Below are 17,497 nucleotides of genomic sequence, written 5' to 3'. Positions count from 1 at the left end.
AAAAGAGAAGAAAAGGAAAACAACCTCTATCTTCTGGACTGCAATAGGGTGCCACTTCATCTTTGGTATAAAATAGGCCATCCATAGGCTGAATTTGATCACAACTAGGAAAGACTACAGAAATTGTCAACAATTTCTCTATCTATTGCTTTTTTTGTTTTTTTGTTTTTTTGTTTTTTTGCACTTTTTGACCATAAGCTCCTATCTACTTAAGTTTTTTTTTAATGCTCTTAAGCTAGGTTTTGCAATGTGACAAGCAAAGCTGACTAAAAACTTTGTAAAGCTCATAAAAAAGACTGCAGATAAAAAGCACTAATGCTTTTGCTAGCGATCACGCTTTGTAAATTAAAAAAATCTGCATTCTGCCCCCCAAACACGCATTATTTCTAATGCAGTTGTTTTTAAACCAACATTAATAACTTTACCGTAAAATGTTTTAGCCTTCTAGAATGATTCAACACTTAAGACAAAGTTCATGAAAAGTCCCAGCATTTTCCCAATTCTTGCAGTTGCCATGGTTTCTTTTATCAACAAATTTTCTTCAAATGAAGAAAAACATTTTCTTTTAAACTGTACAGTTTTTTTTCACCCTAAAAACTCATAGTCTTAAACTTCTGTACCAGTTAAAGCCGGCACAATATTTCAATTCTTTCTTGAAATTTTTTTTAACAAGACGTTGACAGCTTGCCTCGAGAGCCTTTGACGTCCTTAAAATTAAGGCAATTAAGATTCAAGATAAATCTTACCTAAATATTTCTAAGAAAAAAATAAAATAAAAAACCAAGCCACTAGATTTAAACAAAAAGGAGAAAAGGAAAAGTAGCTTAATTACAGAGGAAGACAATTTGTTTCCATTTCTGCTTTGCCCACCTCTTGACATCTGATTTTCTGTTTATAAAAAAAAAAAAAATCTATCTACATCTTCTGGTAAGTTCTGAATTCAAATGTTCTTCCAGATAAAATGTCAACCTTCCATGTTTTGTTTTGTTGTTGGTTTTTGTTTCCTCTTCTGGAATTTTTTCCTTTAATTAAAAAAATGGCAAAAATAAACCGTCAGACCACATGAAGGAACCATTTGCACAGCACATAAAAACACTTTGTTTTCACTGGGTAAAGTAGAAAATTAAAAAAAAAAAAAGCATTCCATCGACGCCTGTGCAAACTGGAAGCCAACTTCCTGTTCAACGAAGTTTCTTCATTCAAGGCAAAGTTTCAGACGAACATTCTTCAGTCTTGTTTATGGTCTGTAGAAACAATTGAGTAAGAGTGGTCATTATAACAAAGCATCTTTGAAATCACCTTGCGTGTGCTCTTTTCCAGTGAGATCTCTTTAAAAGATACCATGCTTTTTCAATATCCAGAAAATTGTACAGGTTTTAAATCCTGCCACTGTCATACAAATAGATATTTGAGCCAGAGAGTTTGTTCATATTAAATATCAAGGCTAAGAGATGAAGAATACCTTTCAATTTAAAGTATAAAGTATTACAAATATACCCAGATAAGTGATACTCTCCATGTGCAGAAGAACATACGCCTGGCTTATGTTGTAGGGACCCCAGAAACTCTTTAATTCTGTCCCTTTAAAACTCTCACTGGGGAGCGCCTGGGTGGCTCAGTCGGTTAAGCATCCAAGTTCGGCTCAAGGTTCATGAGTTCGAGCCCTGCCTCAGGCTCTGTGCTGACAGATCAGAGCGTGGAGCCTGCTTTGGAATCTGTGACTCCCTCGCTCTCTGCCCCTCCCCCGCTCATGCTCTGTCTCTCAAAAAATAAACATTAAAAAAAAAAAGTCTCATTGGATTCATCACAAATTCTGTCAACAAATATGTGAGCCCCTACTCTGTACCCAAGATATAGCATTGGATTGTGTGTTATTCTCTGGGATTCTCCAACTATATTCACATAGCCTTATTGGCCCAATAAATAAGACAGTTAGGAGGTAATGGATTTTGTCCACTTTCCCTCTTCTCCTCTTCTTCCTTGCTCAGCTATCTCATCAAGTGCCTCTTGAGGGGGCACTTGGGTGGCTCAGTAGGTTAAGTGTCCGACTCTGGCTCAGGTCATGACCTCACAGCTTGTGAGTTTGAGATCTGCATCCCCACATTGGGCTCTCTTCTGTCAGCACAAATACTGCTTTGATTCTCTGCCCCTTCTTTCTATGCCCCCCCCCCCCGCCACCCCTGCCACGCTTGCTCTCTCCCTCTTTAAAATAAACTTAAAAAAAAAAAAGGTGTTTAATTCTTGAAAACAGGGACGATATTCTATTTCTACTTTTTACTGTCCAGGAATCTGACAGATAGTACGTACATAATAGGTGGTTAACTAGAGAAATACCCTTTTTACTATATGCCACTTTGCCAAGCCCAGCCCAAATAATTACCTCTGCTTCAGCCCCGTCTACACTGCAGGTCTGGTCTTCCAGTGGGTTGACCCTTACACTTAGTTCTCCCACCCACAGATTAGAGTTTTGTTAATTAATTTCAGGGGGCATGCTATAAAATGGTTTTTAAAACTATCTACAGTTCTAGATAGTTTTAGTTTTCATTTAGACAAAGTCCCTTCTCAGTGCTTTGCAGGTTCTTCTGATACCCAGTTGCTTAACTTAGAAAACATAGGGTTGCTAAGGTTTTACAAGTTATTCATTATACAAGATGGATGGCTGGGGGGGTGGGGTAGGTTGTGGGGGCTAAATTCCCACCCACGGTCTGTTCCCCAAGCTGTGTAGTGTGGCACAGGGCTGTATTTGCTCCGAGCAAGTGGGCTGTATTCAAATTCACAAAATGCCCTTAACGATGTCTTGAGCTATATGACGATTAGACTAGGATGATCTGGGACAAGACTTTTCTGGGAACAAAACTTTTTATTTTTTTTGGTTTGGTTTTGTGTTTTGTTTGTTTTTTGGGTCGGTTCTTTGCTCTCATGCCCACCTTCCACTCTAGTATTGTTAGGCATTTAGCAGAAAATGCCTACTTCACCATGAATCTCTGTAACAGAACAGTGTCTGGACTATATGACATAGAACACCCACACTGCTCAGGTATGTCATGTGCACTGGCCTTGAAGCATCCATTTTTATGAACTAGGCCATAGTTACTTTCAAGTTTTATGATCTTACACAAATGTTTTCAATAGCTCCTCCCACAAAGTAGTCTCATTGTTACATGAAAACAAATGCTGAGAAATAAATAGTTGTCCTTTGCATTTTTGTGGTTGCTAGCTGAAGTTGGAAGGGAAAAGGTGTTTGCTATTTAATAGAACCGAATTCACTCCTGGCCACCTTCTCTGCCCTAGATGAGGTGTGAAAGTGCGCATTTACATAATGTTTTTGTATTGCACTGATATCCACAAAAATAGAAGGCTTCTAAATTTCCAAGGTTGTGAACATTAGCAACAATAACATTTTAAGTTGGATGGTGAGGCTCTTTTAGAAATAACATGGGTTGCAATTTATACAGAGAAATTTATGTAATGACAATGAGTAGGAAAATCATTTGCAAACTGTAAAGTGCTGTGCAAATAGAATATATTATTATTTACAAGCTTAAAGGGCATGTAAGAATGGTAATCAAGGACATAATTTGCACACTACTGATATACTGACAATGTGTAGGGAACTGATGTTCATGACAGTTCAGTTAATCTGAGCAACTTGAAGAATAAAAGAACCAGCCATACTGACGTTGAGATGAGGGCCTTCTAAGGTCAATGTGAATGCTGGAAGACTAGAGTTTGGCTAAATTTAAGATCATAGAGTCATTTTGAAACTTCTCATCCTTCCCTGACCTCCCACCCCCAAAGAAAGCAGAGTGAATAGATTGGGAAGTAGCAAACCATAATCTTAGAATTCTAAATTTTAGAGGTGGAAAATGTCTTAGGGATCATCTAATGATGCAGTGGCCCCCAGGGTCATTCCTGACAGATTAGTTTCATGGGACGCCATGTGAAAAGAACGATTCCGTGGTCCAGAGTCTGGGGAAAACTGCAAAGTATGCTCCCACTAACTGGATTACCCATAGGTAAACTAAATTTATGGGTAAAGCACCAACAAAGAAGGGTATTCAATATCAAAACAAACTTGTTTTTGGAAGAATGCAATCTTTTAAATTAGTATCAAAATAATCATCATGTTGACAACATTCTGTTTAGTTCTTTAATAATTTAAGATGTGTGAAAAAAACTCAGAATTCCCAAGTAGGAAGTGCAGCCTCTTCTCTAATCTTACAGGAAGTGAGACATTTGATTTATCTGGCCCTCTAGGAGATCATGGTCATTAGCATCTGTATGGCTTTGAAGAGAACTGCAATTAAGAAAGCATTTCACTTAGGTTAGAGGGTGCTTCCCAACATTCCTTGTGAGCACCACCCCACCCCCAACTCCTGGGAATGGTGGTAAATCCTCCCTCAGCACTAGAAACCTAATTTATACTCTTTGGAGAACACTGATCTAACCTCTCTAAAGAAGAGGACAAGGAGGCTCAGAAGGGTTGAGCGACAACAAGCAGGTGGGAAAGACTTTACATATTAGAATTTAACTTTGCTTGAAGACACATACTTTTCAAGCCTTAGTCATTTATAAGATTTCTTAAATAGCACAAAGAAAATCTGATGAAAACTTGGACAGGAATTGGAATTTCCACAGAACTTCCAAAATAAACCACAGGTATCATGTCTGCAGATAAGAGCCCCAAAGAGCCTCTTTTAACAAGAAAAAAACAAAACAAAACAAAACATGAGTACAACATGTGTAGAAATGTTTTTTTTTTTAGCTTGAAAAGTGTAATTTGGAATATTAAAATATTTACTGACAGATCCTAAATATAACTTTTTTATTCATATCCACATCATTCTACTTCTCAAACTTTCCTCCTGCAACCTCCTGTTGTGATGTCTGTAATTTACTTTAAAAAAAACACCTTTAGCCTAGATGTTATGGCGGGTTAGGTTACTTTTCAAGGACACTAGGCTAACCCTGGTCAGAATTTCACACCCCACAGGAGGTCAGCTATCATTTAATGAGGAAGGCCAGAGGTTTGTTTGCGTGAGTACTTTAAACTGTCCTATCTCAATGAGCATCATGATCATTAGAAATGGGTTGCCTGAAGAAAGTAGTGGCATGTTAAGTAGTGCAGTGATGCTGGATATAAGCTGCCATTTGTGAAATCCAGAGTATTCGAGATAACGTGGGTTGGCTAAAATATTTTAGAGATCACCTCCACTCTAGATGGAAGACACAGTGAGGCTCTAGTCCTGCCTCTAAAAATGGTCAGATCTAATCTGAGAGCATTTTTCATGTTAAGTATGTTTCTATTACTTACAAAGAACAGAGCTGGGCCTTTATCAAGTACACAGAGCAAGCCATATTAACTTGTTTGTGCCTGCTTTCTTCTGAATGCTTCCTTGATAGATGTCTCTGTGGGTACTCTTGCATCCCTCGAACTCTTCCCAGTGAAGGTTATATAAGTAATAGAACCCAGGTGTTTACATGACCCACATGCTTACCTCCATTCCCAGTGTCTTCCTTGAATGGTTCTATAGAATCTCATGTCTTACCATAACACAGGTCAGGTTCCCTTGGCTGAAACTGATAAAAACTTGGATAGAATCGCATTAATTTCTTCCTTTTTTAAAATTTCAGACTAGCTTGTCAATCTATTTGACTTAGAATAATAACAATATTCTTGTTAATTGTTAATAATTTTTGTTTTCATTCAATATTTTATTGTTGTTATTTCAAGTCAAAAAAGTTCCTGGCACTATTTAGCAGGTCAGAGACAGGAAGTTGAGAATGTAAACAGGACCTGTTAAAATTTTTCTCCAGGCTTAAAGAAATGTCCACAAGGCGATGCAAGCAGTTTTCCCATGTCACACATTTGAAATGTTCCACATTTCGGGGTGCTTTCATGTCTGGCATGTTGCAACAAACGCACTCTGTGGACCATCCTGGAACATACGTTCCTGCATGAGTGCAAAAGAAAATTCCTTCGAATGAGGACTCCTTTACCATGACGTTTACCGCTGTAAGGACACCTGTGGAAGGTTTCTTTCTTTGGCACTTATTATCTGTGGAAAGCTCAGCATTCTCAGCCATAAGAATCCATGGGTCAAGGACATAACCATGGCGTGGGGTAGTTTTAAAAATGTTTAGACACAACACTTTACCTGGTCAGCCTCAGACTTCCTCTGATATTTCAAGGAATAAGGCTTGTTTGAGTTGACTCACTCTAAGGATAGTTAAATTCCTTGTCTTTCTCTACAATTCAGGCTCTCTTTGGTTTTTATCTCATGTACCTCTGTTAGTAGCATCAATAACTCTATAGTTGTGTTTGGCATTGTAAAGCCCTGTTTTCCCTTTTCCAGTTGCTTCAGTCTATCCCCTCCCAAACTCACCCCCACCCCCAACCCCATTACACACTTGCCACAGTCTTACTCAAACCTTTGTTTCCTCTTGTCTGGATCATTGCAATAATAGGACTGTTTCCATTGCTTCCAAATCCACTGTCCACCTTAGTTGGAGGAGCACTTGTAGGACAGACGACATGGCGTCCAAGCACCTCAGTCTGGCATCTGATATTAGAATCTGGGTCCAATCTGCTTTTTACACCACTGTCTTATTCTGAATCCACTTCTCAAAGAAGCACTCTGAGCTTTCCCACCTCTGGACTTTGGCCAAGCCTTTACTACACCCGGAACACTGCTTGACTGTCTGTAAGACCCCATTCCAGTTGCCACCACCTCCACCAAAGCTCACCCAGTTGAGAAAAATTAAAGGCATTCTCCTATTACTACAGTATTTATTTTATTTTTTTTTAATTTGATGTATTTTTTTGAGAGAGACAGAGAAAGTGAGTGGGAGCGTGGCAGAGACAGGGGAAGAGCGAGAATCCCAAGCGGGGGCTCTGTGCTGTCGGCAGTGGATCCTGACGCAGGGCTTGCACTCCTGAACCATGAGATCATGACCAGAGCTGAAACCCAGAGCTGGGACGCATAACCGACTGAGCCGCCCAGGCACCCCACTAGGGTATTTTTATTTTTAAAGAGCCCTGTTCATTTTCTTCCTTGAAGCATACATATCCTGCCTATGTGTATGCCTAAATCTCATACTAGATGATAAACTCTGGAGGGCAGGGATCCCATCCCCTAGCATAGACACTGGCATGATGCTGGATACTCCAAGCGTGAAGGTGTGTGTGGAGACTCTCACGGGCATCTGTCCTCTCTGGGTCAGGCAGAGCATTCCCTTCCTCACTGTACCACACAGCGGTCACGAAAGGTAGGACAACCCTGAGAAAGAAGAGAACATCCCATTGTGGGCTGTAAGTGGAGGCAGCTGAAGCTGACTGAAGCAGGCAGGGAAAAGAAGTTGTTCCAAGAAGGACAAGAAGGGGGAAATTTGTATCCTGAAAGCCATCCTTGAAACACATCCCTCCATACTCAGACTCCGTTGGTTAGTAGACTCCTTGAAATAAAGCTCAGTTGCTGGCATTCTTTCTCATAATGCCTTCTAAAACTTCCATGGCTCTCTTCGAATAAAACTGAGAATGATTCCTCTCCACAAAGTCAAGTATACAAGTAATAAAGGCTCTATACAACTGCCTGTTTGAATCTGTCTCCTACAGTTCCCTCAAATTCACCACATACCACTTGCAGGTCCCACTCTGGACCTGTGGACTTCCTGTTTTTAATGCCTACAAAGTTTTTTCCTCAAATCTCTCCAAGATTAACTTGTAATTATCTTTCGGATCCAGGCCTCTGTGAGAGGCCTTGCCAGATACTATGTCTTACCTATTTATCCTGTCACTTTCTATCACAAGAATCTTTTAAAAACTTTTTTTAAACATTTTTATTTATATTTTATTTTTTTAATTTACATCCAAGTTAGTTAGCATTTACTGCAACAATGATTTCAGGAGTAGATTCCTTAATGCCCCTTACCCATTTAGCCCATCTCCCCTCCCACAACCCCTCCAGTAACCCTCTGTTTCTTCTCCATATTGAAGAGTCTCTCATGTTTTGTCCCCCTCCCTGTTTTTGTATCATTTTTGCTTCCCTTCCCTTGTGTTCATCTGTTCTGTGTCTTAAAGGCCTCGTATGAGAAAAGTCATATGATATTTGTCTTTCTCTGACTGATTTTGCTTAGCATAATATCCTCTAGTCCATCCACCTAGTTGCAAATGGCAAGATTTCATTCTTTTTGATTGCCGAGTAATACTCCATTGTATATATATACCACATCTTCTTTATCTGTTCATCCATCCATGGACATTTGGGTTCTTTCCATACTTTGGCTATTGTTGATAGTGCTGCTATAAACATGGGGGTGCATGTGTCCCTTCGAAACGGCACACCTGTATCCCGTGGATAAATGCCTGTAGTGCAATTGCTGGGTCGTAGGGTAGTTCTATTTTTTAATTTTTTGAGGAACCTCCATACTGTTTTCCAGAGTGGCTCCACCAGTTTGCATTCCCACCAGCAGTGCAAAAGAGTTTCCCTTTTTCCGCATCCTCACCAACATCTGATGTTGCCTGAGTGGTTAATCTTAGCCATTCTGACAGGTGTGAGGTGGTATCTCATTGTGGTTTTGAACTGTATTTCCTTGATGATGTTGAGCATTTTTTCATATGTCAGTTGGCCATCTGGACGTCTTCTTTGGAGAAGTGTCTATTCATGTCTTTTGCCCATTTCTTCATGGGATTATTTGTTTTTTGGGTGTTGAGTTTCATGAGTTCTTTATAGATCTTGGATACTAACCCTTTATCTGATATGTCATTTGCAAATATCTTCTCCCATTCCATCGGTTGCCTTTTAGTTTTTCTGACTGTTTCCTTTGCTCTGCAGAAGCTTTTTATTTTGATGAGGTCCCAATAGTTCATTTTTGCTTTTGTTTCCCTTGCCTCCAGAGAAGTGTTGAGTGAGAAGTTGCTGTGGCCAAATTCACAGAGGTTTTTGCCTGCTTTCTCCTCGAGGATTTTGATGGCTTCCTATCTTACATTGAGGTCTTTCATCCATTTTGAGTTTATTTTTGTGTATGGTGTAAGAAAGTGGCCCAGGTTCATTCTTCTGCATGTTGCTGTCCAGTTTTCCCAGCACCACTTGCTGAAGTGACTGCCTTTATTCCATTGGATAGTCTTCCCTGCTTTGTCAAAGATTAGTTGGCCATACGTTTGTGGGTCCATTTCTGGGTTCTCTATTCTGTTCCATTAATCTCTGTGTCTGTTTTACTGCCAGTACCATACTGTCTTGATGATTACAGCTTTGTAAAACAGCTTGAAGTCTGGGATTGTGATGACTCCTGCTTTGGTTTTTTTTTTTTTTTTTTAAGATTGCTCTGTCTATTCGGGGTCTTTTCTGGTCCCATACAAATTTTAGGATTGTTTGTTCTAGCTCTGTGAAGAATGGTGGTGTTATTTTCATAGATATTGCATTGAATATGTAGATTGCTTTGGGTAGTATTGACATTTTAATAATATTTGTTCTTCCTATCCAGAAGAATGAATATTTTTCCTTTTTTTGAGTGTGTCTTCTTCCATTTCTTTCATAAGTTTCCTATAGTTTTCAGTGTATAGATTTTTCACCTCTTTGGCTAGATTTATTCCTAGGTATTTTATGGGTTTTGGTGCAAGTGTAAATGGGACCAATTCCTTGACTTCTCTTTCTGTTGCTTCATTGTTGGTATATAGAAATGCAACCAATTTCTGTGCATTGATTTTATATCCTGCAACTTTGTTGAATTCATGAATCAGTTCTAGCAGTTTTTTGGTGGAATCTTTTGGGTTTTCCATATAGAGTATCTTGCCATCTACAAAGAGTGAAGGTTTGACCTTCTTCTGGCTGATTTGTGTTTTATTTCTTTGTGTTGTCTGACTGCTGAGGCTAAGACTTCCAATCCTATGTTGAATAATAGTGGTGAGGGTGGACATTCCTGTCTTGTTCCTGACCTTAGGGGGAAAGCTCTCAGTGCTTCCCCATTGAGGATGAGATTAGCGTTGGGTCTTTTATAAATGGCTTTTATGTTCTCAAGGTATGATCCTTCTACCACTACTTTCCTGAGGGTTTTTATCAAGAAAGGATGCTCTATTTTGTCAAATGTTTTCTCTGCATCTATTGAGAGGATCATATGGTTCTTATCCTTTTGTTTATTGATGTGATGAATCACTTTGATTGTTTTCCTGATATTGAACCACCCTGCATCCCAGGTATAAATCCCATTTGGTCATGGTGAATAATTTTTTTAATGTATTGTTGGATCCAGTTGGTTAATATCTTGTTGAGGATTTTTGCATCCATTTCATCAGGGAAATTGGTCTATAATTCTCCTTTTTAGTGAGGTCTTTGGTTTGGAATCAAGGTAATGCTGGCTTCATAGAAAGAGTTTGGAAGTTTTCCTTCCATTTCTATTCTTTGGAATAGCTTCGAGAGACTAGGTGTTAACTCTTCCTTAAATGTTTGGTAGAATTCCCCCTGGAAAGCCATCTGGCCCTGGACTCTTGTGTTTTGGGAGATTTTTCATTACTAAGTCAATTTCTTTACTGGTTACGGGTCTGTTCAAATTTTCTATTTCTTCCTCTTTGAGTTTTGGTAGTGTATATGTTTCTAGGAATGCATCCATTTCTTCCAGATTGCCCATTTTATTGCTGTACAGTTGCTCATAATATTCTCTTATTTTTATTTCTGCTGTGTTGGTTGTGATCTGTCCTCTTTCATTCTTGATTTTATTTATTTGGGTCCTTTGCTTTTTCTTTTTGATCAAACTGGCTAGTGGTTTATCCATTTTGTTAATTCTTTCAAAGAACCAGCTTCTGGTTTCATTGATCTGTTTTACTGTTTGTTTGTTTGTTTTTGGCTTTCAATAGATTGGTTTCTTCTCTAATCTTTATTATTTCCTGTCTTCTGCTGGTTTTGGGTTTTATTTGTTGTTCTTCTTCCAGTTCTTTAAGGTGTAAAGTTAGGTTGTGTATGTGAGACCTTTCTTCCTTCTTTAGGAAGGCCTGGATTGCTATATACTTTCCTCTTCTGACCACGTTTCCTGCATCCCAGAGGTTTTGGGCTGTGGTGCTATCATTTTCATTGACTTCTATGTACTTTTAATTTCTTCTTTAATTTCCTGGTTAGCCCATTCATTCTTTAGTAGGATGGCCTTTAGTCTCCAAGTATTTGTTACCTTTCCAAATTTTTTCTTGTGGTTGATTTCGAGTTTCATAGCATTGTGGTCTGACAATAGGCACGGTATTATCTCAATATTTTTGTACCTGTTGAGGGCTGATATGTATCCCAGTATGTGGTGTATTCTGGAGAATGTTCCATGTGCACTAGAGAAGAATGTATATTCCATGGCTTTAGGATGAAATGTTTTGAATATATCTGTTAGGTCCATTTGGTCCTGTGTCATTCACAGCCATTGTTCCTTATTGATTTTCTGATTAGATGATCTTTATATTGCTGAAAGTGGTGTTGAAGTCCCCTACTATTATGGTGTTATCATCAGTGAGTTTCTTTATGGTTGTGATTAATTGATTTACAAATTTGGGTGATCCACATTTGGAACATAAATGTTTACCATTGTTAGGTCTTCTTGGTGGATAGACCACTTAATTACGATATAATGCCCTTCTTCATCTCTTGTTCCAGTCTTTATTTGAAAGTCTAGATTGTCTCATATAAGTATGGCTACTCCAGCTTTCTTTTGTCGACAATTAGCATGATAGATGGTTTTCCATCCCCTTACTTACAATCTGAAGGTGTCTTTAGGTCTAAAGTTGGTCTCTTGTAAACAGCATAAAGATGGATCTTTTTTCTCATCCATTCTGTTACCCTATATCTTTTGATTGGAGCATAGAGTCCATTGACATTTAGAGTATGTACTGAAAGATATGAATTTATTGCCATTATGTTGCTTGTAGAGTTGGAGTTTCTGTTGGTGTCTCTGATCCTTTTTAGTGTTTGTTGCTTTTGGTATGTATGTAGGTATGTATGTGTGCATGCATTTTCATATTTTCTCCCCTCAGAGAGTCCTCCTTAAAATTTCTTGCAGGACTGGTTTAGTGGTCACAAACTCCTTTAATTTGAATGACATCCTTGCTGTATAAAAAATTCTACTTTGAATGACATCCTTGCTGGATAAAAAATTCTTGGCTGCATATTTTTCTGATTCAGCACATTGAATATATCCTGCCACTCCTTTCTGGCTTCCTGAGTTTCTCTGGATAGTTCTGCTGCTAACCTGATCTGTCTTCCCTTGTAGGTGAAAGACCTTTTCCCCTGCTGCTTTCATGATTCTTTCCTTGCCTGAGTATTTTGTGAATTTGACTATGATATGCCTTGTTGATGGTCGGTTTTGTTTGAATCTAATAGGAGTTCTCTGTGCTTCCTGGATTTTGATGTCTGTGTCTTTCCCCAGGTTAGGAAGCTTTCCACTATGATTTGCTCACATAACCCTTCTACCCCTATTTCTCTCTCTCCATCTTCTGGGACTTCTGGGATTTCTGGAATTCTGATGTTGTTCCTTTTTAATGGGTCACTGATTTCTCTAATTTCTTAAATCGTGCTCTTTTGCCTTAGTCTCCCTCTTTTTCTGCTTCATTATCCTTCATAAGTTTGTCCTCTATATTGCTGATTCTCTGCTCTGCCACATCCCTTCTTGCTGCTGTGGCATCCATTTGATTTGCATCTCAGTTATAGCATTTTTTATTTTATCCTGACTAGTTTTTACTTCTTTTATCTCCACAGAAAGGGATTCAAATCTATTTTCGGCTCCAGCTAGTATTACTATTATCGTGAGTCTAAATTCTGGTTCAGACATCTTGCTTGTATCTGTGTTGGTTAAGTCCCTGGCTGTCATTCTTCCTGCTCTTTCTTTTGGGGTGAATTACTTTGTTTCATCATTTTGAAGGGAGAAAAGGAATTAATGAGTTAAAAAAATTACAATTAAAAGAATTACAGTTAAAAAATTAAAATTAAAAAATTAAAGACAACACAAACACACACACAAAATCAAATAAATGATGCTAGGTCCTAGATGTGCTTTGGTCTGGGTGCTGAAAGGGGCTTGTGGATTAGAGAAAAAAGGGGAAAGTAAAAAAAAAAAAGCAATCACTTGAAAATTTGAAAAAATGAATACCCTGAAATAGAATAAAATGAAATGTTGGAAGTAAAACAGAGTTTGAAAAAATTTACAGAAATGTAAAAAATACAGCAGAAAAAAATCAAAGAACATTTTTTAATAAAGATTGAGAATAAAAATAATTTTTCTCCTTCCGTATTCAAGAAAAAGAAACGAAAAAGAAAAAAGAAAGAAAATTGAATAGATGGACCAGTGAAGAGACTGAAACACGTTTGAAATTAGGTTTCCCCTAGAAGTCAAATTATGAAGTGCTTTATAGTCTGTAAACTAAGCAGAATGAGAGATTTTTGTTCCTGAAGAGGGAGGTTGGCCCAGTTGGGTGGGGCTTGGTGTAATGGCTCCGTTTCTCACTAGATGGCGCTGCTTAGCTTACTGGGGTGGATTGTTGTGGTGTTTGTAAGTGTGTATGTTGCATACGCGGGAGTGGTGAAAATAGCATCATCCAGCTACCCAGTCTCTAGTATCGTTCTCCCTGACCAGCAATCGCGGACCCGTCCTTTGTCTTCGGCTTCCGTCCACTCCCCGCTTTTACACTGTCTGTGACCAACCCCAGGCAGCACCTCCCTCCTGAGTTTTATTTTGGATGCGGCTATTTTTCCTGACCCCTTATTTCTGAGGGACTGCAGTTTTGACCAGTCTGCCCCTCTACGGGAGGGTTTCACCAAGCAATGGCTGGGTGCTGGCAGCACCCAGGAAGGTTGGTGGGACCGTGCTGTTGCTGACACCCAGAGACTGTGGCTGGGTGCCATCCTGCCCCAGAAAAAGTTCACATGATGGTTTAGGAGCAGTATTTCAGGGATTATGGCAAATCACAACTGATATCTGGCTCTAGGCTTCACCCCTAACGACCTTGTTCCAGCACCAGCGAATGTGACCATTATCCCGGGTCCACTGCGGCCTTTGCCTGTAGGGAGTCCTCCCAGCAGGGGAACCGCCTCTCCCTGTGGCCCGAAGACCCCAGTCTTGACACTGCTCCTGGGAATTCGCCTTTCTCACCAGAACTCCACCAGATAATGAGCTGTAGAATTTCAGTCTCTGTGCTCCCCCTGTTTATAGTGTCTTAGGGAATTTAAATCCTCTCCTTTCCCCTTTCTCATTTTTAGTTCAGTCCCTGAAGCTGTTTCCAGCTTTCCACTTTCTCTCCAGCTGCTTTGGGGGTGTGTGGTGCTCTCCCCATACTCCCCCCCCACCCCACCCCCCCCCCATCTCGGTCCGCTCTCCAAAGGCAAAAACAGGTCCCTGCCCTCCATGGCTTCTTTCTCCCCCATTTTACCTCTCTGCACCATGCCCCTGCTGAATTCTGTGGTTCTGCTTGTGCAGATGGTTGTGTTAATCCTCAAATCAGTTTTCTAGGTGTGCAGGATGGTTGATCCAGGATAGTGCAGGATAGTGTTGATCTGGCTGTATTTCATGGATGCGAGACACACAAAAAAACTTCCATGCTCCTCCAGCATCTTGGCTCCTCACAAGAATCTTTTTTAAATATTTGCTTTGCAATTCTGATTGTTTGATGATTGGTCTACTGTGAGTCTACTTCTAGCAGGAAGGAAACTCCAAGCCAGTAGGGAAGGCACCTGCCTCTTTCAGTCCCTGGTGTCTGGAATTCTGTCTGTCACATAGGAGGTACTATTTCAATAGTTGTTGACTTGGCGAATGAAAGAATCTTTTTATTTATTTATTTAAATTTATTTATTTTTGAGAGAGAGGGAGTAACAGTAGAGCTGTCAGCACAAAGCTAGATGGGGGCTCGACCTCACAAACCATGAGGTCATGATCTGAGCTGAAGTTGGACGCTTAACTGACTGAGCCACCCGGGCACCCCAAGAATCTCTTTTATGTATGCAAAGAGCACTAAATTGTTAGGAAGAAGGGTCTAGGATCACTAGTTTCCTCAGTATGCTCTGAAACAGCAAAAGCAAGCTTCACCTACTCTCCAAGTGTTTCTGGCAAATACATTAGCTCTCATTCCCACCAGTGTCTCTCATTGTGCTTCCACACATTCTCCACTCCTTTCTCACATATTATTACCCTCTGAACAGAATGAAAATATTTCAGTATGCTTGGAACAGACGACCAGAGACCAGCATGTTGTTCAGTGTGTGTTAAAGTGATTCATGTAGGCTATAGGTGAATTTAAATAAAAACAAAAAACAAAACACAAACTGCTTTATTCTTATGAATCTTTCCTGAAAGTTGTTATGTGATAGTAATAATAATAATAGTAAAAGTTAAGTCCCATTATGAGCACATTTAATTTGGAGGACTGCCTTTAGAAGCTAAACTAGGTGTGGAAGACTCCATTACCATGATTAATCTTTCAACAACAAACAAATATCTGCATATTGAGATCAAAGAGGAATGATCAAGAAATGGGAGCAACACTCTGCAGACAGGAAGGAGCTCTTAGGAATTCTCTATCCACCAGGGCTTTGACTGTTACCTACCAATTAGAATAGTTTGCATAGCAAGACATCTATATATAGACTGAATTTTTGTTAATTCCTTTGGTTTCAAACCTCTCAAGTTTTAGTCTACATAATTAGTCAACACAAAGCCAACTGTACTTTACAAGTGATTTAAAGATTTGCAAGAGTAATTTTGATACATGATTTTTATTTTGTCATTTAATTCCTGAACAGGTCTCTACGTTGTTTTATATTTTACAGTACCCCTTTTCATGAAGTGCTTTGCTGGGTGTTCAAGGCAACTCTGCAAAGGGAGTGTTATTGTCTTCATTTAAGAATACAGGCTCACTATCTAGTTTCAGGGGGGGAATATTGGAGTTTTTCCAAAATATGTATGGTAGATTTTTTTTTAATGCCCCTTTCTGTATTTAAGGCTTGGAGGTGAACTCTTACATTAACTCTGGGCTTGGCCATGTGACTTGATTTGGGCTATGGGGCAGTAGTAAATACATCACAAACAGACTGAAAAGTGCTGGTCATGATGCAGTTGCTTCCACTATTCAACCAACAGACAACACCCAGAAGCAGAACTGTGAAAATGACCATCAGCTGTCCCCAGGTGCTTGAGCAATTCTAGTCAAGACCAGAAGAATCACCCACCTGAGACCAGCTCAGATTGCCAACTCACATAATCATGAACTAAATACATGCTTGTCACTAATTTTGGGATGGTCTGTATTGCCACAACACGAGAGAATGATGTCAAGATGCTTGATCTTGAGGGAAAGAGTTTAGCGTAGCCCGAACTTACTTAGACTGTTGGTAAGAATATGCAGGTGCATGTTCGTTGGATGTGTCCACTGCTATCTGTTGCTGCTGACCACTGGTGTCCTGGGATGAAGGTGCCACTGTCTGGGGAGAGGTATCAGCAACAACACCCTAAGGAGGCAAATAAGAACACAAAAGCCTTACTGGCTTTAGCAAAGGGCCTTTTTCCAGATGGACAATAGGGAATATCCTTCTTCTATTTGGCTTGAATGGAATTGCACTCAGCCAAATGAAGCCACAAGAAGTACTCAAAGGAAAACCACAGCACATTTTGATAAGAGCTGAGAAATTCACTCCAATCTGTCACCAAGAAGTTTTGCTTTCAGAAGTGCCTAGAGCAGTTGAATCGTCAGAAAATCACCTTCACCATACTTAGAACTGTTTTTTTTTTTAAGTTTTTATTTATTTATTATGAGGGAGAGAGAGAGAGTGTGTGTGAGGGGGAAGTGGCAGAGAAAAAGGGAGAGAGAGAGAGAATCCTAGGCAGGCTTTCTGTTGCCAGCATGGAGCCCAACGCCGGGCTCTAGCTCACTAAACTAAGATTATGACCTGAAGAAATCAAGAGTCAGACGCTTAACAGACCGAGCCACCCAGGCTCCCTCATACTTAGAACTTTTAAACCTGGTTGCAGATAGCTGCACTAAATAATAATTTATTCATCAAAAATTCATGCAGGATTCCTATAAAAACTTATATATTCAAACATTTCCCTGGAGTAGTGCGGTGTGTCAGGTTTCTATGATCTGGCAAAACAGTGGACTGTGAACCAAACAGACCACCCAACAACAACAACAAAAAAACCTGCAAAAAAGCTTGGAATTCTTTCAAAGCAATACTGTTAAGTGGGCTTTCCTTTCAGCAATTTGATTTATTTTGTTTTGTTTTCGAGAACATGAACTAGAATTCATTTTGAGGTTTCAGAAAACAAACACAAAAATATCCTTAATTTTGATTTGCTACTACCCTCACCCTCTCATTTGTCACAGATGCCAAGAAGAAGTTGATCAGATGTCTGATTCTGAGAGAGGCACAGGTGGTTTTATTTGATACATGGTAGGAAGGGCATCTCTCTGAAAACATTCTCTTGGTTGTACTCATAGCCTTGGACACCTGCAGGGATGTCAGCTTTCAAACATTCTTGACCAACT

At 39.5% G+C, this 17,497-nt stretch overlaps 1 protein-coding gene across 8 annotated transcripts in view; it reads right to left on the bottom strand.

The window, feature by feature from the left end:
* Positions 1 to 1,083: 1,083 nt before the first annotated feature.
* RBMS3 (RNA binding motif single stranded interacting protein 3) overlaps positions 1,084 to 17,497 on the bottom strand; it is a 702,269-nt gene continuing 685,855 nt past the window's right edge. For 4 of the 8 annotated variants that reach the window (XM_042955148.1, XM_042955152.1, XM_042955154.1 and 1 more), the window contains 2 exons: positions 16,333 to 16,460; positions 1,084 to 1,244 (listed from right to left, as the gene is read on the bottom strand). In XM_042955148.1, the coding sequence (XP_042811082.1) occupies positions 1,238 to 1,244; positions 16,333 to 16,460 (135 nt within the window). In that variant the 3' untranslated portion in view covers positions 1,084 to 1,237. Of the gene's footprint in view, positions 1,245 to 16,251; positions 16,461 to 17,497 lie in introns of those variants that run through there. The other 4 variants (XM_042955149.1, XM_042955153.1, XM_042955156.1 and 1 more) reach the window with 3 other exon arrangements.

The sequence above is a fragment of the Panthera leo genome, chromosome C2, assembly GCF_018350215.1.
Source record: "Panthera leo isolate Ple1 chromosome C2, P.leo_Ple1_pat1.1, whole genome shotgun sequence".
Taxonomy (NCBI): domain Eukaryota; kingdom Metazoa; phylum Chordata; class Mammalia; order Carnivora; family Felidae; genus Panthera; species Panthera leo.
Note: the sequence above shows the minus strand (reverse complement) of the source record. Positions and strands in the feature narration are given on the sequence as shown.